The following is a 21,805-nucleotide window of genomic DNA, read 5'->3' on the forward strand; positions in this document are numbered from 1 at the left end:
TTCCGTTAAAAATGCAAAGATACGACCTCTCTGCCTCCCATCGCGAACCGAAACCTCGCGACTTTGTAGGGCTGAAAACAGCTCAAATTCGTCTGGATCCTGCAGAGTTGGACTCAGATGACTCTACTCGGGTGAAGCTTAGACGCGAACCAATATCTTCAGAGATGCTCCCTGCTGCGGTCAATCATGATGTTAGCCCTGTACCATGCCGGTCAGCTCCAGATCAAGTCGCCGAAAATAATCGAGAGCTTTCCGCAGCAAGTGAACCTGTCCCTGTAGAGATAGCTCGGTCAAAACGCGATGATTTGACAAGAGAAGCCTTTGAAACTCTCGATGAAATGAAGAGCCGTCATCATAGGGAATTTGATGACCTACAGCGACGTATAACACAAAAAAGATATCTTGCAACAGACGAAACCAGAGATGAAATCAATAGGCTGTGTGAGGACATGGAGAGACGACTAAAAAAACGACAATATATGGAAACGCCGTTGTTAGTGGATCCGGATAACCGGAATCGTCGAAGGATAAAACAGTTCAAAGCAGATGAGTCAAAAGAGCATGCTGCAGCGATTTCTAATATTGATTCGGAGTTGCAATGGATGGAGACCGAGAAGGCTCTTCTACAAACTCTTGAGGCCAAGCAAAGAGAACTAGGTCCCGACGATATTTCCACAATCGATACCGTGAAAAATACTGCTCGTGTTTACTTCGATCAAGGAAAGCTGGTCGAGCTGAACACATGTATTTACGAGCTCTAAATGGGTATCAAAATGCAACCGGTCCCACGCAAATGCTAATCAGTGCGGTAATAAACGACCTTGGTCGCATCTATTACCGGCAGGGTAGTATGACTAAAGCTGAGGAGATGTATGTTCAAGCTTTGGCTAATTTTGAAAGATACTTGGGAAGCAATCACCCCACAACTCGCAACACAGCAAACAGGCTCGGTCATGTTTATCAAAAGCAGGGCAAGCTTCAGGAAGCGCAAAGACTCTTTGGACAATCGACAGCTCCGGGAGTGGAGTCATCTCCAGATACAGTCAAAGATGGGGCTGCAGGAATAAATATTTTGCAATCTGATTTCAAACAAAGAGATAACCTCACAGGTACGAGGAATTTTACCAGCAATAATATTCGAGATCTTGGGAAAGCTTTTCGAAACACTGATGATTCGCACAATGTCAACTCTCAAAATCAATTTGATATTGTGCGATGGTCGACCTCAGAAGATGCTTCTTTGCTAAGAACTATTGCCAGACTCGGATTGGAAGATTGGCCCGCTGTCTCAACGGTAGTTGGAACTAAGACGGCTGATCAATGCCATTACCGTTATCTCAGATTCGAGAAGAGCTTTGGAATTGACCCTACCTCTTCTGATAAATCCTCGCAGATCAATTTTTTCATGGCTGCTATTGAGAAGAATTCCTCGTCAGAATTGGCACACTGGTTGCGTGATCATCGAAATATCTCGGAAGATGGGGATGGTATTGTATCACGATCAAATAAAGGCAGCGCCGAGCTTATAGAAAGGGGCAATGAGGCACCTTCCACGCCTGTATCTAAATCTCCAGTTGCCAGTAAATCTCTAGGTATTGAAGAGTTCACACATTGGAAGAATGCCATGGGGAGTAAAATGCTTGACATGGGTATTCAATCAAACCGAGATACCCACAGAAAGAGTTCGAGTCAGCTATCTACTGAATTAGGTCACGATGGATATGGATACACAAAGCCCATGCCGGAAAGAACTGCACTCGAAATTGCGGAGTTGAGAGCTGAAAGAAGGGCAGAGATCGAGAGACGTTGTGCGGAACTTGATCCACCTTTAATCAAGGATTTGCTAGCCAACATACCCTTATATAGAACAACTATCCAAGATGTCCGTCCTTTGACTGAACTTGGCTGGGAATTCTTGAAGCGAAATTTTCTGGCGGAGCGCACTATTTCAGAGTTGAAATCCAGCGATTTGTCAGATTTACCTCACATTAAGAGATTATACAATGAGTCTGGTAGGGAGGATACGGTACGTGGAGGATTCCATGCTCTTTCAACTTTTATTAATATGAAACAGGGTGACATGATCGCCAAACGGGATCTCATGGCCAATGAGCAGCAAAAAGCTGTTACTGACGGATGGCAACATGGGTTCAGTCCAGAAATCCTTAATTCTATCTCTATCGAAAGCCAAAATTATATTGTAGCTTCAACTAACGAACAAGCTTTAAGTTCTGGTCGAGCTAATGAGTTCGACCAGACCATGGGTCCAACTAGCGAAGCTCACAAAAGTACCCAACTCGAATGTTCTTTAGACGCAGAAAATAGTTCGGCCGGATACCAGAATCATGCGGGTTCTTACGATACAAACACTGTCAAGAGACTTCGACGGTCAGAGAATTATCATGATTGGACTGTTGTTGCTCATGATCATAGATTAGAAAGCCGTGGCGAGTTGACTAGAGATACTGTTGATGTAAATACGAATTTACTAACATCTCAAGGTAAGAATTTGAAGGCATCTGACTTTGTTATGGCCTAACAAGAAGAGCGCATGAAACAATATACGTCTGAGAATAGAAGGAAAGACATTGTGAAGTTGTCCCAACAGCAAAGTTCAGGGAAAACATGGATACATACTCCCGAGATTCCGGCGAACTCACAGATTGTTGACTCGCAAGACATTAAAGAGAAACTAGCGGAGACAGCAATTGATTTGGCAAAGTTAATATTAGAAAAGTCACAGTGGCTAGGGCAAATGGATGGCGATGAATTGGATCATGCGATAACAATGCTGGGAAATGAAGTCTACAGCATGTTGCACGAAAAAGGTTGGCCACGAACAACATTAGCGATGTATCGAGAAGTACATATCAAAGCAATTCGTGATCTTCTTACCCGCCACCAAAATGATCGAGGCCTGGGATCTTCAACTCTCTCGTCATCGACATTATCTGAAAATGGCGCAAACAATGATTCTCATTCGAGACTACCAATCGAGGACATACTTGATGACCAAAGCGACAACTCTTTTGAGTTCTCCACTACGGATTCCGTGGTATCGGTTGCAGATAGTATATTTTCAGCAATGTCACTTGCTACGGGGTCCTCGATGTCATCTTTTTCAGTATCTCAGACTGCAACTGACCGCTTAGTTCGTTTACTCCTTGAAGATGCGATCATAAAGCCACTCTGCGAAGATGCGTTGCAGGAGAATGGAATGTCTCGGGAACGATTTGAGCGGAATCTCAGCCGTCTACTGAAGGGCTTTGCTGTCGAACTACGAAAAGAAGCTCAAACTCGAGAACAGCGACAGGCCGCACATCTTGTTCGTTTTCGTGCAAGAAACTCTGCACATGTGATTTGCAGTACTCTTCGGACAGAAAAGGAACAAAAAGGCACAAAAAATGTCAGTGACTCCAGTGGAGCTGCCCCTTTGAATGTTGAAGAAGAAGAAATAGAGTGCGATTTGGACATAGATGACGATTCGGATAGTGGATCTGAGAGTTCTGAAGATGCTTCCGATGACTTTCAACATCTTGAACTTTTTGTCAAGGACTCAAAAGCCTTCGAATTGTTTCGGGAGAAACTACGAATTTTCATTCATCCACAGAAAGCACAGCTACCAATGGTAGCCAGTCGACGAAATAGTTTATCTTCAAAGACAAACAACTGGGCGATTGCATTACCCGGAAAATCTGATGACTTCAAGAGTGAACTTGTTGCAACCCCGAAAGATGTAGGGGAAAACAGAACTCAGCTCATGGCATTGAACGATTTCCAACGGTATTTAGCAGACACACGGTCAGAGATAATTAGGGGGGTATACCAACCAATCTGGCAAAAGTTGGCACTATTTTCTAATAAGATTTCGACATGCGGAAGACCGCCAGTTGCAATTGGAAAGACACGGGTTGAATGGCGTTGTGTGAGTTTTTATGCGATAGTCCAGAAACTTATAATCATGAACTAACAACCGCAGAAATGTGGACAGAAAATTTATGATGATTTCACTGAACTTCGTCCTGGAGCAGCAAATCGACTTAAGCAAGCTCTCACAAATAATGACTCTGGTAGCACCAACACAAACCGAAGTTCAAGTTTCAGTGACTGCAGCAAATCTTTTTCGAAAAGCTTATCTTCCATTTTCACTGTCTGGTCTTCGAACTCCTCGAGGAAAAGTCTCTCCTCTGGCCTACCCACCCACGAACCATCAAAGAATCAACTTGATTCGAACAATCCAAACACCGTAAGACCAATACCGCTTCCAGTCGAGAATGTATATCTCCTTATATGTTACCCATCTGGTCGCTACGCCACTAGACTTCTGCAGTTGGGTCTTCACAATCTTGAACCTAAATCTGATCAGTCACTCTTCACTATACTTCGAACTAATTATAAATCAATGAGAAGTCGATTCTTGAGCCTGATATCATTGAAGACTCTCAGATCGATAAAATTTGTCCACTTCGAGATGTACCGCAGCTCTCTCATCGACGTGCGTCAACAAGATGTCAAACCACCTCCCGACCACATCGAATATCGTTACTCGCCCGCACCTCCCGAAGTGATTCCTCCCATTGGTGAAAATAATCTCATGCACCTCTTTCTGCATCCTGATCACGCCGACGAAGATACTGTGTGTCTTGACCGATTCCCTAAGAAGTTGAAGGAGAAACTTTCTTGTAAAAAAGGACAACCTACAAACTTTGGCTGGGGACTAGAGTTTGTGGAAGGTTGGGACATGAAAAGCATTTGGATAGTCGCCTTTATTTCTTGGATTGGAAGCTTACTGCTTGGAATTCTTTGGGCAGTTTATACGCATAGTATTCAGGATGCCTTTACGATCGCGGGTTACATGGTTAGCTTTACCGCGATTAGTGTGGGAGCCATACAGAGCTTATTGGTAATGTAAGGTAACATTTTAATCTACCGGGATGAAGAAGTTCCCTGCCCTGTAATATCTAGCAAAGTTTCGTAAAGCAAGCAATCGAAGCCCATTGCAGCCACTTAGAGGCTGAGCTGGAATATTTTCGACAAGTTCCAATGACGTTACCAATTCTTTGGAAATCATCAAAAGAATTGATGAGGTGCAAAGTGAGTCTAGTTGAAGCAGACTCTTAGCCACATAAGATGCCAATTCACTACAGCTTTAATATTTCGGGAGGATACTCAAGCTTCGATCTTTCGTGGGAGAACGCCGTCACACCAATTTCCCAGGACAAAGACATTGATTGACACATGTAACATCGATGGGTTCACCACAACACCATATGTCTTAGCTCAGATTGCTCTAATAACCAAATGAGCCTCGTGTTTCAACTCATTTATTTTATTTTTTTGCCTCTCTTTTTCCAAACACCAGAACTGAAAATCCAAATTTCAGCGTCGGAGAAGCAAATAAAAAAACTCTGGAATATGATTGATTCAAGATTTCCAATCCTTAAACCTCCAACACGGGTTCATTCTCGACCCTCCACCCCTGGAGCTTCATTTCTTCATACAGCTTCATTGAGTTGTCCCACTAGATATCCCGCAGAAACAAGAGAAGTTAATGCAAATCTCACACCAAATACTTCAGCTTCATCCCCACCTTCTCCGGAGAAAATTCGCAGACTCGGAGAACCAGAGCGTGCATTGAGATATAAAACGTCATTGACACTTTCACTCCCAGAGGAAGAAACATTTGGTCAACCTAGTATCGACTTACCTGGCTTGAACATAGCCCGTGATTTCGGGTTTGGATCGGGTGCTGGATCAAGGACGTCAAGAATCGAAGAGAGAAGATCTGTTGCCTTTGTGGGAGAAACCAGAGAGGACGGCGAGAAGATATTTGAGGGTGTGAATCTTGATGCTAATGAACGACGGATTGGAGACAGAGGACTTGGACCAGAGCCAATGAGAGATGAAGAAGCGGAGGTAACGAAGCAAAGGAGTATCTCCGAGATGCTTGAGCGGCGGGAAGACGGCGAGAAAGACGAATGCAATAGATACGTTGGTCGCTTTGGGAAAGTTTTGGGATACCTTACTGTGAAATGTTCTTGTCTTTAGGACTCTAGGAGTGGATATGACATAGCAGGCGCGGTCTAGTTGTGAGCTTTCATAAACGAGATTAACTCAACACTCAAATTGAATCCGGTACGTCAAACAGTCTAAGGATTTGAAGATTTTGTTTGAAGTCTAGAACGAAAAGCCTCTATGTTCCAAAATGAAGTGTGGGCTATTAAAAATCACAATGGTGAGATGATTGTGGTCTATGAATATGAGTAGCCTTCAATAACATGCGAATTGCACCATTCAATGATTCACAACAATCAAGATTGAGCAGTTCCAAATCTCGGACGAGCTTGAAAAGATAGGGTTCCCCCGGGATGGGATTTTCAACATAATGCGAATTTATCGATATGGAACCACCAATTTTTCCCGATGAATACATTAGAATGCAGAGGGAAAACTTGGCAACTAAGATTAGACATATGATAACGATCAATATCAATGAAGTTGAAGATAATTCCTTTCCAATGCCTTCTTACTCCCACCCCACTCGCACTCCCACTCTCCCGGATATTGTTGCCAACCGCAGTACTCTGAAAAAATAAACCGGCCAATCTTACAGCACTTTTCGAACCGTTGTCAAAAGGACGGGAAAACCCACCTTCCAAATGAAGTACGTTGCAGCGATTCCCTGCAAATATTCCTTGGGAGTCTCGCAATCCGTCTTGATTTCCATAGAACCCGAGATCCGATCAGCATTGGCGTTTATTTGATGGATCCCTCATGAACTTTTCTTCAACCGCAACCAGGCTCAAGCCGGAATTCGTCGCTGCATTTCATTTGGAACTCGCCGATATTCATGGGATTGAAGTCGACAACGACCCATCTTTGTCGGAAACAACTCATTATCAAGAAGTCTTTTGGCTGCAAAATAATTATACTGTGCTAGGTTTTCCATCCATGAACAGCTGTTGCAGACCGACATTTCAATGATCCTAGATGCAGTCTATTCTCAGCCATCATACATCCTATACCATGGCTACTAACACACACACACACAACACACACTCTCTCACACACACATTCACACGGGCTACACGATGCAGCCACAGCTTTGCAGCATCCAAGTACGTGCTTTCTCCGAACAACTGACTTTTATTTTGCTCCGATCAAAGTTACTTGTCACAGAGGCGTCGATACATCTTTCATGGATATGTTAGAAAAAAATCTTGGACAATTCCAGTAACCGAGCTTCATATGGGCGCAAAAACGAGACACCTAGGAATATACCCACTCTCTAATATTCAATATCAAATCAAACAATCAACATTTAGAATCGAGATTCAGATACATTTATCAAAAAACCTTTGAATTACAGCAAAAACCTCTCTATAAGGATACCGGTTTTTTGTAGTCTTTTTTAAGGATATATAGAGGTATCCTTGTATAGAGGTCCCGCTTAATCCCGATATAGTAGTAATTTCCTTCCGATTAGTCCCGATCGGGCCATTTCCGTGACATTTTTTAGAGTTTCAATTGAATCTCTTGAAAACCCTAGTATATTTATTATGTGATAGCTAATCCTGATGATTCTATTGGTCCAATAAGGATATATACGTGATCCTGGGATCGAGAAATATAAGGATATTCTAATAAAAAGGTTCTAAAGATATAGGCCTTTTTTAGCCCTGAAAATTTTTGCGATTGAAAAATATATTCTTATAAAGAGGTTATCCTTATAGGGGGGGTCCTTATCGAGAGGTTTTGCTGTATTCAAATGTTATGTCTTGAATACGTTATAATGGAATCGAATACTGATTTCGTGATTGAATATCTAAATATCAAATTCCTGTATGATTTTGTTTGGGTGAAGCCGAGGTAGGATCCAAGCGGTCGGAGTCAATATCAAAACCTTATTGAAGCTTCATGATATACCGGATCCGATGTTTTACCACAATTTTAAAAAGTTACTTCGTGGCAGGGCAAGCGGAAACAGGGGGTTTGATAATTCCGACGTTTTTCTTCCAGGCTGGCTGTGGTAAGCAAGTGGACCATCCATCCATCGTTAGTTTTCGTTTTTCTTTATCCTGGAATGCTGAAGTAGTTGTTTCTAAGTGGGGAAACTCTGGACCATGATATCAATTGCGTTCCTTATTGTTTTCTTCCATATACTAAATAGGCTCATTAAATAGACAGACTTTAGTATTCTATAAGCGAGATGCAAGCCATTCGGACGCCTTTCCCCAATGGTTACAATTTACATATGGTTCAGCTTCTATGAACAGGTTTCTATTCGCAAGTGCAGCAATAGAGTGAGTTGTTTACTTGTCCACAGTACTAGATGTATGCGAGATGCATTGCATTGCAGTGCAGTGCAGTGCAGTGCAGTGCAGTGCAGAAATGTTATATCGGCTGAGGGCATATGTTGCAGGCTGCACGTCGATTTTCTCGGAACTCGGAGCCTAGTTCCAAGCCAGATTAGTCCCAACCTCCGGTGCAGATATGAAAAGTAATCGCAGAGATAGTGGGTCGATAGATCTACAGGTATGGTTTTCCATCGTGGTATTCATGATTTGTAGTTTGCTTGACATTCGTTGAAGGCATGGGGACTTAGGAATGCATGTCCTGACTGCGGATTTTGCGATTACGCTATCGTGAACTAACCTAGTACTTGCTATACCGAAGCTCGTCAGGCCATTTTTGGACACGAGCATCAGATCCAAGTTACTGAGAAGAATGGGCGAGGCGGTTCTTTTATTCCTCGCGCGATGAGTCCAAGGCGGGCTGCTTGAGAATTATATAAGGAAGTGTTGTCTCTGTGTAATGTTTCTCCCCATCATCACCAAGACGAGAAATTAAATTCTATCCACTATTCGTTTACATCACATACCGCCTAATAAGATCTGCCTTATCCTCCTTATCAGCCTCACATCGCCAAACATGCTTGCCTCATTGATCACTGGCCTCTTGGCTCTCACTGCCATCTCTGTCTCCTCTCCAATCCCCGCAACCAAGCGCGACACTGCCGAGCTCTACATTCTCTCCAACTGCTACAACAATCTCACACATGCTTCCTACGCCTCCGCGTTCTGGTACTACCCAGATTTTCTCCCAGATTACCCAGAACCACAAGCTGTCGGTGTCATCAACGCTAAAAAATCGGTGACCTTTGAAGGCCTCAATATCGCCATTAAAACCCCATTCAAATTGTCAGCCGCTATCCCAAAAAATGCTACATTGGCTACTTATCAAGAGATTGTTGCATCGGCCACTATTAGCAGTTTTGCTGGCCCAGCTGCGGCCATCAAAGGCACTGGAGAGGCTTTCTATAGCCCTGCAACCAATGTCAACTGTTATTACAATTATGCCGTCAGGGATGTAAGTCTCAACAGCCCTTCTATCTGAGCGACGTAAATGCTGATAAATAGGATTAGAATCAAACCGAGGATCCATGAGCACTTCGTCGCAAGCAGAATTATGACAGATGCAAAGAAGCCTCATTGGCCTGGATGGAACAGGATTGATTAGATTTGCTACTCTTGCGTACGGCTGTGTTAGATGGGTTAACAATTGATGACTTCATGATCAGCAACCACAACGATGACAACGACAATAACGACAATAACGAATCAACGACTATGAATAATAATTAGAACACATAAAATTTGAATAATAGACAGGTTTTTTTTCGCACATACAATTATCCCTATAATTTATCCGTGACTTGTAATCCGTATTAAATGCATAAAACGAAATCTTACTCAATGGCCAAACTATTGAACACTACTTTGACTTTTGATAAAATGCAAGTCAGGAAGAGCCTTGGCTTACATCAACTTAAGTAGCACATTAAAAATTATCGAAGGCACTCATGATGATACGAAGGAAAGCCACACATCTTACGCAGAAGATGTCTGGGCCCTTTAATGAAAAGTCAGCGAAAACATCTTGCTGCTGATTTTTTAGATCGGTGCATCATTTGCCCTTCGTGATGAATTTTTTGTGTAAAAGGGTCATCCAAATTTTATCTGTAGATTGCGATTTGTAAATTCAGGAACGTCGTCAATTACGCAGGGCCGATATTCATGTCAAAATCTTTGTGAATTCATTTGCCTAACTCTAAGTTGTCCCTGAGTAGTTAGACTTATTCTTCGGCTATTGATTCAACATCGATCGTCCCGGTGGTTCATCTCTTGATCTTATTACCAAACTAATCAATCCTAGGTTTGGTAATCTTACAATCCATATATAATTTCAAGATTGGTTGGTTACAATGAGACCAGATGTATAACATCTTCAGTCGCTACTTTTTCGGCTGTGACTGTGTGTACTGGGCTTTCAAACCAGCGAGTAGAAAGAAGACCAGTCAAAGAATTTCAATTATTCATCAAAATCCTTGAACTATACCACTCAAGTTGAGATGACAGTCGTCAAGTGCGAAAGTCATTGCCACTTTCTTGGAGCGCGATTTTTATTAACCAAGACCAGATCTAATGTCGTGTAGATTTCTTTCTTTTGGGTATCATTTTCTTTGGGTACTGTTAACGAGTACCAGGAGTACAAGGAGCCAAGGTCTACTAGCACGCTTTCCAGAAAGAGTACTTTCTTTGATTGTAGGGAACTTGGGGTTTTCTGGATTACTTCTCGAAGGGCCATCTCTTTGTCGTGCTTGATTATTAACCTACCAACTTGGTCTAGATCTTTTAAGTCAGATGAATGAAAAGCGTTTTCCTGTTCCTAGCGATATACAGAAGCTTTGGAACATCTATAGAAAACAAAAAATTTAATGATTCCCACGTCAGATGGGATAGTTCCCTGCCAAGTTTTAGCCCCGAATCACTATTTGACTGTCCTTTTATTTTCACACGAACGTGTCCAATCAGAGTACAATATAGATTATGGGGAGAAATTGGACTCCCTCTGGAATAAAAATGGGAACTGGGAGCCGGAGCCTTTTTAGGGAAGATTTCAATGGCTGCCCATGATGACATGCGGTGAGAAAACACCAAATAGACGAAGAGATTTGAAATCCCATCACGCGATATCGAATACATAAGCCTAGATGAGAACTCTTTGTCTACTATCCCAAGTCAAGAGAACAGAAAGAAACCGTCTGATCCTTTCACACTTGTGAAGTAAGAGCCCCGGCCCGGTACATGTAGCAAGTTGTGACTAGTATTGTCGAGATAATTAAAGAGACAAGTCATCTACAGTTCACCCTCAATCAGTATATCCTGTTCGAATCTTTAGATACTGTATCGTTCAGCCGAAGATTCATCTTAATTCGAGTATCATGGCTCCATTACAAAAATTATGGGCGTTTCTAATGCCCAGAATGCCTCAAGAAAATCTGGGGGAGATTTTCTCCAATTTACCTTCCTCCACGCTTGAAAATATTGCAGCATTTCAGCCTCCACCGGGCGTTACTGCCAACTAGGAGAATCCCGATTCTCACAGAGAGATACTGATACTTATTCCTACTATTATGATGTGTTTGATGATAATATGTATAATTGTGAGAGCTTGGGTGGTATTTTGGATTATGCGACCTGTGAAGCTGAGGTGGAGTGATAGTGATTTTTCCCTTAATCTACTTAAGAAAGCACCCACAACTGACAGGCTTTTCGTAGTGACCTTTAGTCTTACAGTAGTATGCAAAATCCTTGGAAATTCACAAAGGCTGGATCATACTGACTTGTAAATTTCAATAATAGCTTGTTGCTGTCACTCTCTATGTCGTTGTGATATTGTGTACGCATGGCATCTTCTGGCTCAATTCAATCACTGACGGTAACTAACCTTATTTTAGCCGCCACAGGTAATGGAACTTTCGGGCTTCATAATTGGGATTTTCCAGTTTCGCAACTATTATCCTACCGCAATTTGATTGTACGTCTCCTCGCGCTGTCACATTAATTAATGAGCTCTTCGTATCCCAACTAACATAAGTCTGTAGACAACTGGTCTATTACCATGGCTCACTCCTCTCACTCTGGGCTTAGTGAAGACAACCATATTTTTGACATATATGGAAATAATCCGTAGCATGAAGTGGATGAAGATGGCGTGTCTAATCGGGCTTTCATTCACCGTCGTATGGTATTCTGCGATTACCATTGCCGGGATATGCTTGGCTGTTCCACTGGGCGGCGAAGGATGGGTGAAGCACCTGTTCACCTCACGTATGATTCAACAAAACGCTCTTAGCATCCCGACGGCTGTAGTTGGCTTAGCCATTGATTGTTATCTATTGTGAGGGAAATGGGTTTTAGTCCTCCTGTCGTATCATTGCTAATACCTCCATCTCTTAGCGTTTTACCGATAATTGCACTCAATAAATTGAAGATGACTCGGAGGAAGAAGTTAGGTGCAGGGTTGATCTTCGCCACTGGATTCTTGTCAGTTTGATCTATCTTTACCTGCTCTGAACTAAATAATGGTTTCAATGACTGACGTTGCAGATAGTGCTATTGTAGCATCAGTAATGAGCGTTGTGTATCGTGTTATTCACGGTAGTGCACACGGGGACAACACTTGGTGGTTGGTACCTATAATGTCAGTTACGTAAGTATCAGTCCCACCTTTGATGTTTATGTCTCGATCTAATGGATCAATTTCGACAGAATTACCGAAACGTTCATTGGCTTTATCATTGCTTGTGCCTGGCATTTTTCAAAATTCCTGCGCACATATGAGCAGTCTTTTTTGAGAGCTGGCTTGATAACCACAAATTTGTTTTGCTGCAGATGCAAAGGTTCTCGGGGTGAGAACTCTGTTGACCCCAAAAGCAGTGAAGCATCCGATACGGTGGATGATTCAAAGGTACCTCGAGAAAAGGTTAAGCCAGCTCCAAAAATGTATCCCGGTCTCGATCTTACGTCTCGTGGTGGAACCGTATTGGTGACAGAATTGGATAAAAATGAGAACATTCCGAATAGAAAAGAAAACCAGAAGGTCGACAGTAGCATGGAACATGCTCAGGCTGAGGAGAGTTCCACGATAGGCGAAAATACGATATCACCAACAAGGTGAAGCGATGATAATCGACGGATAGATATCTGTAGAGAGGTTGTCGAATCACAGGGAGAACAATTTAAATATTTGATGAAGAATAAACGAGCGCATGACCACAAAAATTGAGAAGCAGAATCTTGTACAATAACGATAAAAAAAACATTTGCTTAGTTGTAATGGCAGAATATGGCAATGGCTGTACTTATGATTGGCGAAACCAAAGTTTTGTAGCAGTATCACGAGCGTTCTAACGGGAAAATCGGTAGATATTGTCTCAAATGATTCAACTCTCTTCTTGTGCCGCGAATAAGACTACGAAGGGGCCAGTGATGATAACTATAGTCACACAACCTCCGGTACCAACACAAATAAGAAATAGAAGGTATTGAATCCACGGATATCATGTAAACAATTATGAATCCGGAAATCAAGCCGCTTGACCGGTATCCCATAATCCTGGAACCAACCTTAGGATGTACAAAGCTTTCAGCAAACCTCGAGTGTTGATTCGAAGAAGGCCATCAACATCGCAAACTACAAACGTGATCGAAAGGCGTAAGTTTCATACTTCAGAACCACGAAGATATGCTGAGCCAGAATCCAAATCATTGTCAAAGGGAAAGCCAGCCATGTCAGGGTCAAAGAAAACCCAACAACCCTCTATTGGGATCGACTTCAAGGATCTCGGAGCCACGAACACTGTCTAATGAGTGATCATTGTGGCCATATTAGTTGCTGCTACGATGGAAACAATATTTTGAACCAAGATGTTGATGGCAAGGTTAGGCTGAGGCGGGGAAAGGAGGAAGAGGAGGAAGGAAGAGGAGGGGGGAAGAGGAGGAGGAAGGAAGAGATGAGGACGAGGGTAAGGATGAATACAAGGAAGAAGAAAATCAGGCGAAGAATGAATGAGGGGAGTCTGCATACTGCATCCTACTATCATTATCGAAGTCGATGCAGCATTTTGAAGACAACTGAGCTATGAAAAGATGTTATTGGATTTATTGTCATTGAGATATACCAGACGCCACTCACTGGCATTGTGTTCATCTGGTGAAGTTTCAATGTACCGAAAAAGGATTATGTAATCGCAATAGTTTTCCCCATACTGGCCACTCACCGCTTTTGGTCTGGCAAAAAGAATAAACTAAACGGGAAAAAGAAAAGAAAAATGCAAGACCCTTACTCCACTTTGATTGGTTCCACTTCATCCACTTTGAGCAATTATTGTCAATACCTAAGGTATGATGTGATATGGAGGGGCTAGAAGTTTAACGTTGAATGGAAGAGGGGTTCTTTTTTTTTTCTTTGTGTAAAGACAAGTGTACAGATAGTCTATCGTTGATCTCAACCCCAAAACAGAAGAAATAGTTCAAGAGTAACTAGGTACCATGTATGACTACACTACTATACGATACGACTAGGTAAGGTTACCATTGACTAAAAAGCACGAGTCGTCCGGTAAGGTAAGGTAAGGTAAAGTAACCCAGGTAGGTAGGTCGGCAACCGAGTAACAGGGGCAGAGTTGATTCCTGAGACACACATCAATCAGCCTCAAGAGTCAAATATACGTACATTACATACTCCGGATATCCATTGATATCTTGAGGAATGGATAAAATTCTTTCCTCCAGTCCCTCGGGATGAAACACATTCTCGATGAATCATTAAGTCTATGGCATTCCTGCCTTCCTACGAACTAGATAAATTGCCATGACGTTAGATGCCGTAGATCTGCGATACCACTCGCCAACCTACCTAGGTATCCTATCTACCTACCTCAAAAACCGAAGATCCCGTTTTAGACAAAATCCATTTCCTATTCACAACCAACTGCGTGCTGGTTTTGCGAACACCTTGTTATCTTGATGTTAGTTTCTTCCCGGAGTTTACGAATGTGAGCGTCGATTTGAGCTAAAGTCCTCTGTGGTAAAGAGAAAGAAAGATTTTAACAATGTCCGCCAATACCGCATAACAAATTCATCTCTTCTGTCAATGGCCTCATTGGGAACACAGATGTTCTGCATGTACGATACGGAGTAGAAGAATAATATTCTTTGCTAGGGATATGCTGCGTTAGTTATTTTGGGATGGAAATGTATCCACAGGAGAGAAGAAGAGACTGGACCGTTGTACTCCGTACATCGTATACAATTGCCCCGCCGTAGCATCAAAATCTCCACTTCCAAATTTGCTATCGACTGACTCTTTTGCCATGAATAATTCGATATTCTAACTTTGAGGCTTCCAATTATCACCAATAACACCACTTCTTCTCCCATTCCCTGCTGGTTTTCTCTCTTTACATCATACAACTCTGCTGCATACTTGGGAGATTTACACTGCACAGGATTTTTCGATGACTACTTGCGTTCTATGGCTCCATATCTCCATATAAGTGTAAATTTCTATCCTTCTGACGAATACCAAATGCGACGATTTGGTGCATATCAATCTTGCAGGTTTTCCAAGGTTGTCATACATGTATATGTATCTTAGTTCGACCTAGCTTGTGCATCCCTATACTATCATGCATCGATGACTTGATCTAGCTTTGGAAAATCTCTCTAGATGACTCCGAGAAATTGACTACCTAGGTAGTGAAGCAAATGCCTTGATCTGGAGTCAAGAATTCTTCCTAGATGACTCCCATCAAAATGATAGAGGCTAGCTGTTGACGAATGAAACTGATTCCTTTCTTGTGTACCTACTTTTTCTCGTCTTGGCCGAGGTCAGAATATCCATCCGGTAAACCTAATTCACTCTTTCTATTCAACACCTGAGTATTATGACTCCATGTTATCATCTGGAAAAAGTGACTTTTGAGTAGTCGATAGAGTGATGCTTCGCTGACCCTCCGGGGGCCACTGCCGTGGAGGCAGAATACTTTTTCCTCCTACGACAATGACTGTTCGGAGTTGGACCACGTAACTATGTAGGTACTCTCGAGTAGGTAGATGGTCTCTTGATATCAATGATAGTAGCGGTGAGCGATGAACCTACCTACCCGCCCAAGTGAAAGGTAGTAAAGAGCACGACCTACCTGCTGGATGGTAGGAGGTACAGACAGAGGTGTGACTGAATCAACCAATCATATCCAATGTTATAGACCAATCAGTCAATTTCGGTTGAAACGTTCATGTCGACCAATCCCCATATTATTTTTCTGCAAGGATTATCGACGCGCACGCACAATTTATTAGCAGAAGCTCAAACCAAAAAAAAGAGAAGAAAAAAAAAATTCAATTTCCATTTCAATTACCTACCTAGTACGTACTTGGTACCCAGTCCAGTCCAGTCAGCTACCTAGTCTCTCCCAGTAATATTCACTTTGCACTTGCAATCGTTAGCGTCAATTTATGAAAATTGTCACCCCCTCCAAAAACTTAATTATGTCTCCTCTTCCTCTCACTCTCACTCTTCCACCTCAACAACCCAAATTCAACATAAGACAACGAAGTCACCCTACACTTATTCAAATAAGTATATCCTCACAATTATCAATACGTCGAGACAATGCCGCAGGCCATCGCTGAGCAGTGAATACCCACTACAGCATGCTCAACCGGGCATGTCTGTAGTCCCTTCAGCCAACGAGTAAATTCCCAATCTTATACCATTCGATCTTGACGAAATCACTAGACTTTCACTGTCTTACCAGCCGACTTACAACAAATTGGTCTAATGTTGTTCGAAAGTTTCAAATTCAATCACCATTATTGATCGAGCTCAACCCTTGCCATTTCCCAAGGGGTGAGAAGGCTCTCATCAACCAAACGAACCAAAATCAAAACTTTTACCTACCGACAACCTACACAACATCGAATCTTTCAATTGACTTTTAAACACAATCCAAGACCAACTCTCATAGACTCGATTGTCATATTTTACAACGCACGAGTCATAATTTACCACAAAATATTACCTTTACACTCCACCCATCTGCAACCTTCCTCTCACCGCCGATACTTTCGGTCACACGCAATCGACCCCACAACAAATTGTTCTTGCAGATTATATTAAACACAAACACAATGTCTCGAAACACACAAGGACAGTCTTTCAAGACCCCCCCTAAGATCAAGCTTAAGTTGAAGAATTCCAAAAAGGTCACAGATTACTCCTCCGACTCTTCGTATGCTGCTGTGGATTTGATCAGTGATTCTGAAGACAATGATTCAGATGACGAGCCCGATGTATTTGGGGGAACCGGGGGGTCTAAGATTGAAAAGTATGAAGAAGCAGCTATGTTCGAATCGGCTGAAGAAGATGACGATTTAGAGACTGTCGAGGAGGATACTGATGTACAAGACACACCTCGAGCAACAATGAAGTTTGAAGACTGGGAAGGAATTGATGATTCGCCAGAAGAACTGGCCGATAACTCTAGGTTTTTCGAGGATAATATGATCCAGGAGTACAAAATTCGTTCCAATGGTGATCTCAAGAGGGTTAATAAAGTCACCGACGACGATACAGATAGCAGCATCTCTGATGATGAGGATATGTGGCACCCTGATCTATTCGACACCGCGACCTCCGCTCAAGGTCCATTCTTGAGTGCCGACGCACTTCCACCTCGTATCGCAAGAGGACTGGAGGATGACACATACAATGATGACGATCATGGTTCTGATCCAGATTTAGAATGGGGAAACGAAGACAATGATTCGGGTAATTCTGGAGAAAGTGATAGTGATGAATCAGACGCATCTGGGTATCAATGTAAGTGAATTCAACAAGCATAGCTGTTGAGCCGAGGACTAACAACCATGTGTTGTAGCTGATCTTAGCGATGTCTCGGGTGGAGATACAACTGACGATGAAGATTGGAGAGAGAATCGTCCAGAAATAGATGCGTCTACACCTCGAGGCAATTCACCACCACCTCCACCATGCCTTGGTTTTCGAATTCAGCGCAAAAAGGGACAACCTGATGTCATTACTTGGTATCATAATACTGATGTACCCTTTGTTATATTAGACGAGCATGGAAAGGACCTTTTAATGTACTCTTCCGACCCTACCAGACTTCAGGATATTAGCTCACCCTCACCCCTTAGAAACGGCAGCATGGAACAGTACAATCCAGTCCTTAGCAATCAAGCCAACATTATGATGAGCGCAGTATCAGATACCCCATCCGAATTTGGATCTTACCACACTGGTAACCCAGAAGCTTTTTTCGAAAATTCCGTTTTCATGAACGAGAATGCCGTTCGCCCGACGAGTAGTTCATCATATGACGATAGCGATGATCAGAATGAACCTCTTGATTGGGGCGACTTGCTTCACATGGATGAGGCATTAGATGAGGAGCAAGGTGAATCTGTAGACGATCTAGCCGAAACGCCGTCATCTACCCCTGCTCGCCCAACGACGTCCGATGGCCTTCACCCCCTTCTAGTCCATCTTGACAAGAATACCAACGTCGGTGCTTTTCGCCTTAATCGACAGAACGAAAACCTCATCAACAGCAATACTGTTTCCAAAGATGCACTAGCATTTGGAACCTCCACAATCAAAGGTGTTAAGAATGGACACCTCGATTCTCTCACAAGCTCTTTAACCCCTCGACGAAAACCTAAAACCCTCATGCCCTCTAGTCCCGCCGGTGACGTCGCAAACCGAAAGCGGAAATCGAGCGGTGCATCTCAGGGACGTCAGCACAAGAGAAGTCGCAGCAATGCATGAAAAATTATTGCATACATCTTGCTTCCAACTTCCGCAGCTTGCGATTGCTCAATAATCATTCCTGGACAATGATTAATTACGATGATGGACGGCATGACACCTTTTGACTGTCATTCCTGGCCTCAAATTTCTTTTTGTCTAATTATTTTCTTTGTACTTTGTATATCTAGCGTAACGATGGATGAATTGGCAATAGACAAAAGCATGGTCATCATACATAAAAGTTTCATAGACTTCGGTTGTGCTAATAGGCACACATACCGTCTGTTGAAGTGGATGGTATATGACAAAAAGTTCTTGCTCAATTCCGCTTTTTTTTTCCTTTTCAATCTAATCCTTGGAACATACAGAGATTTTGCTTCAAATGGCAACAGATTTTCATAAATGGTTTTAATTATGATACATGTTAGTCTGCAGATGAAGCTCCAATGGCTGTAACTTGTATCGAGGATGGACGTTTGAAGATGTTCGAGGATGGATGTTGGAAGATGTTCGAGATCACGTCAAGGGGATTGGACCATACTTTGGCAATAGCATACAAAATACGCGGTGAAACAACTTCCCTAATAGGGTCTGCTTGTAGCAGTATTGTATTCTATTTACCATCATTCTCTTCTAGAGCAATGTGTTAATAGCGCGGATTGTGAATGGAGGGGATATGTGGCGGGTGTCAGCTTTTAGCGAAAGATCATGTATTTAGCAGCAATTCAAAAACAAGTTAAACTTTTACATCATTGTTAACGAGTGATGATGTGTGGTGTGACGGGCTAGATGGCTTTCAAAGTAAAGGTAGAACTAAAAGTATCTCAATGCCTTTGAACCTGCAAATTCAACCTCCACTCATATCGAGTGTTTCCCCTTCTTGTCCATTCTCTATCACTTCTTTGCCCCTTTTTCCCCATCTTCCTCAACCAACATCGAAACTCAGTCCCACCCGCTGTCCTCACTCCCGCAACCCGTTTTTAGCTAGGATTTTGTTGATTCTTATGTGTATTTACTATTATCTTGGCGTACACGGAGGTAATATCGTCCACATCAATGATCAAGTAGACACGACACAAATTTGTATTACTGTCAACAAGTTCATGGGAAAACGTTGATGAATCACTACAGCCGCATCAAATGTGGGTGTCCGTCATATCACTTGTACACATCCTCAACGCTTTGCTTTCAGTTTAATTAAGCCAATTACGATATTCAACTCCATGATCACACATACAAAGAACACATGAACTCGAAAGTCAAGAAGTAGTTCATGTAGGTATCGAAGTAAAGCTAAAGCAAAGTGGGCGAATCAGGATAATTACAGAGAGAGAACCCAAAGGCCTTCATACCACAGTCCGAAAACAGAATAGGAAACAAAACAAATAAAATGCCAAACAAAGCAAAGTCAAAAAGTATGATACCTGGACAAGTCATTAGGATTGCTGTCCATCAAGACTTTGATCCTTCTTAATCTTTCTACGCAAGACTCCTCCCCCTCGACGATTGTGCTTAGAGTTCTCTCGGCTCTCTTTCTGGGTTGCAAAGTTCTACTGGGGAAGTCTTTGGTATCCAGTGTTCTTATCGTCATTTTGTTTCTTGGTCATGGACTCACGAACGCCCGTGAGGGAATACACAAAGACGAAGACTAAATTCATTAGCAAGATTACATGATCGCAAGTTAAGGGGGGGGCGCTTACAAAGTTCAACAAGAACGACGAAAGCGGCAACTGATGCCCAGTAATATTCCCATCCAGTCTTCTCATGATCCAAGAAGAAGTAGGTGTATTTTCCCACAATGTACTTGCCGATAGCTGCCCAGCCAACATATACGAGAGAAAGTGCAGCAAGAGCAAAAACATGGTTCCAGACAGGCTGAAACATATTTAGCAGAATAAGTGAGACGGAATCAGAAAAACCTACGTCAGATCGTTTGATGCTGCTTAGGATGAAGAGCTCGACCAAAGCAAGGACGGAGTTGAAACCATACTTGCTGAAAACGAAGAAAGTTGTGAGCTTATCATGAAAAATTTTATCACCTAATTTTTGATTAGGGTTGAATTGCGATTTCATGAAAGAGTTCTTACCTGGGATCGATGTTTCATTCCGTGGAACGATGACTGCCCAATGTATGAAGGTAACGACATGAGGGAAAGCAAGAATGGTCCAATGAAAGACACTGAACAGGTACTTTTCGTTGGTGTTGGCGGTCTTGCGAGATGGTGAGAGGAACTTCCTAACAGAGGCAGAGATTGTCGAACAATTGTTGTCATTGCTATGCGGGTAGTAGAGATGCATGAAGGTCCAGGTCTGTCAGTGGATAAAGATTAGCACTGAGCATTGAGAATGTATACAAATGCAAGTGGCACAAGGAATCAAGGACGAATACTTACAAACGCAACCCAGGCGTACAGGATTTGCAAGCCGTACACGATATTCGAAAGGTTGTAAACGACCAGCCAGCCATTTTTGTTGATTTCAAGTTCGTAGTGAAGGATCACAAGACTGGAAATCAAGAAGTATGCTGCAAGGGCTCCTCTGAACATAACAAGGGATTTCTGAGAGACGTTGAGCCATGGAGAGTGGCAAGCACGAAGAAAGATAGGCTGTGACTGAATTAGGGCCTCCAAAGAATTACGAATGGGATCGTTTCGAGACAACTTACATGATCATTCTTCTTGTGACTTCCGCTTGGAAGCAAAGCGGTGGACGAAGACATTTTGAGGGGAAAGATTTGGGGAAAAAGATAAATGAAGTCCGATAGGTATGAGGCGAAAGACGAAAGTGACCAAAACGAGAATTGGATGAATGAATCGAGTAATTAAAACGACGGACAGAGAAGACGATTTGCGAAGAACTGTGTTGTGATGTGAGATGAAGAGAAAGAAAGAAAACAGAGGGGAAGAAGAAAGTAAACATGATATGAAAAAAATTAGCATGGGAAAGTGCAACGCAGGAAGGAGTAAGTGAGGACCTGCACTTCCCGTTCTCAACGACACGAATGGCAGGCGCGAAGAGACACGACGGCCAAAAAGAAATGGCAAGGTTATAAGGACAACACGATTAGGGTGCACTGGAAAGGCATTACCCATCAAATGAGTTCTCGGGAGTATACAATAGAAAT

At 42.5% G+C, this 21,805-nt stretch overlaps 6 protein-coding genes across 6 annotated transcripts; 5 read left to right on the forward strand and 1 right to left on the reverse strand.

Moving 5' to 3' along the window:
• Positions 1-11: 11 nt before the first annotated feature.
• On the forward strand, positions 12-4,912 carry EAF02_004514 (uncharacterized protein; the record flags this gene model as incomplete). Its single annotated transcript, XM_038900562.1, has 5 exons — positions 12-702; positions 726-2,026; positions 2,075-2,501; positions 2,544-3,925; positions 3,980-4,912. 5 exons carry the CDS (start codon positions 12-14, stop codon positions 4,910-4,912), a joined length of 4,734 nt encoding a protein of 1,577 aa, XP_038759074.1.
• Positions 4,913-5,415: 503 nt separating this feature from the next.
• EAF02_004515 (uncharacterized protein) lies at positions 5,416-6,048 on the forward strand (the record flags this gene model as incomplete). Its single annotated transcript, XM_038900563.1, has 1 exon — positions 5,416-6,048. One exon carries the CDS (start codon positions 5,416-5,418, stop codon positions 6,046-6,048), a length of 633 nt encoding a protein of 210 aa, XP_038759075.1.
• Positions 6,049-8,931: 2,883 nt separating this feature from the next.
• Positions 8,932-9,446, forward strand: EAF02_004516 (uncharacterized protein; the record flags this gene model as incomplete). The annotated part of the gene is made up of 2 exons (XM_038900564.1): positions 8,932-9,369; positions 9,426-9,446. 2 exons carry the CDS (start codon positions 8,932-8,934, stop codon positions 9,444-9,446), a joined length of 459 nt encoding a protein of 152 aa, XP_038759076.1.
• A 2,033-nt stretch (positions 9,447-11,479) lies between these two features.
• EAF02_004517 (uncharacterized protein) lies at positions 11,480-13,023 on the forward strand (the record flags this gene model as incomplete). Its single annotated transcript, XM_038900565.1, has 6 exons — positions 11,480-11,564; positions 11,801-11,880; positions 11,948-12,243; positions 12,303-12,389; positions 12,457-12,555; positions 12,615-13,023. The coding sequence occupies 6 exons, from the start codon at positions 11,480-11,482 to the stop codon at positions 13,021-13,023; spliced, it is 1,056 nt and encodes a 351-aa protein (XP_038759077.1).
• Positions 13,024-17,039: 4,016 nt separating this feature from the next.
• On the forward strand, positions 17,040-18,699 carry EAF02_004518 (uncharacterized protein; the record flags this gene model as incomplete). Its single annotated transcript, XM_038900566.1, has 2 exons — positions 17,040-17,730; positions 17,789-18,699. The coding sequence occupies 2 exons, from the start codon at positions 17,040-17,042 to the stop codon at positions 18,697-18,699; spliced, it is 1,602 nt and encodes a 533-aa protein (XP_038759078.1).
• A 1,532-nt stretch (positions 18,700-20,231) lies between these two features.
• Positions 20,232-21,400, reverse strand: EAF02_004519 (uncharacterized protein; the record flags this gene model as incomplete). Its single annotated transcript, XM_038900567.1, has 6 exons — positions 20,232-20,329; positions 20,382-20,556; positions 20,605-20,720; positions 20,769-20,991; positions 21,075-21,287; positions 21,347-21,400. The coding sequence occupies 6 exons, from the start codon at positions 21,398-21,400 to the stop codon at positions 20,232-20,234; spliced, it is 879 nt and encodes a 292-aa protein (XP_038759079.1).
• Positions 21,401-21,805: the final 405 nt, after the last annotated feature.

The sequence above is a fragment of the Botrytis sinoallii genome, assembly GCF_014898435.1.
Source record: "Botrytis sinoallii strain Bc 23 chromosome Unknown BSIN_007, whole genome shotgun sequence".
In the NCBI taxonomy this organism is placed as follows: Eukaryota; Fungi; Ascomycota; class Leotiomycetes; order Helotiales; family Sclerotiniaceae; genus Botrytis; species Botrytis sinoallii.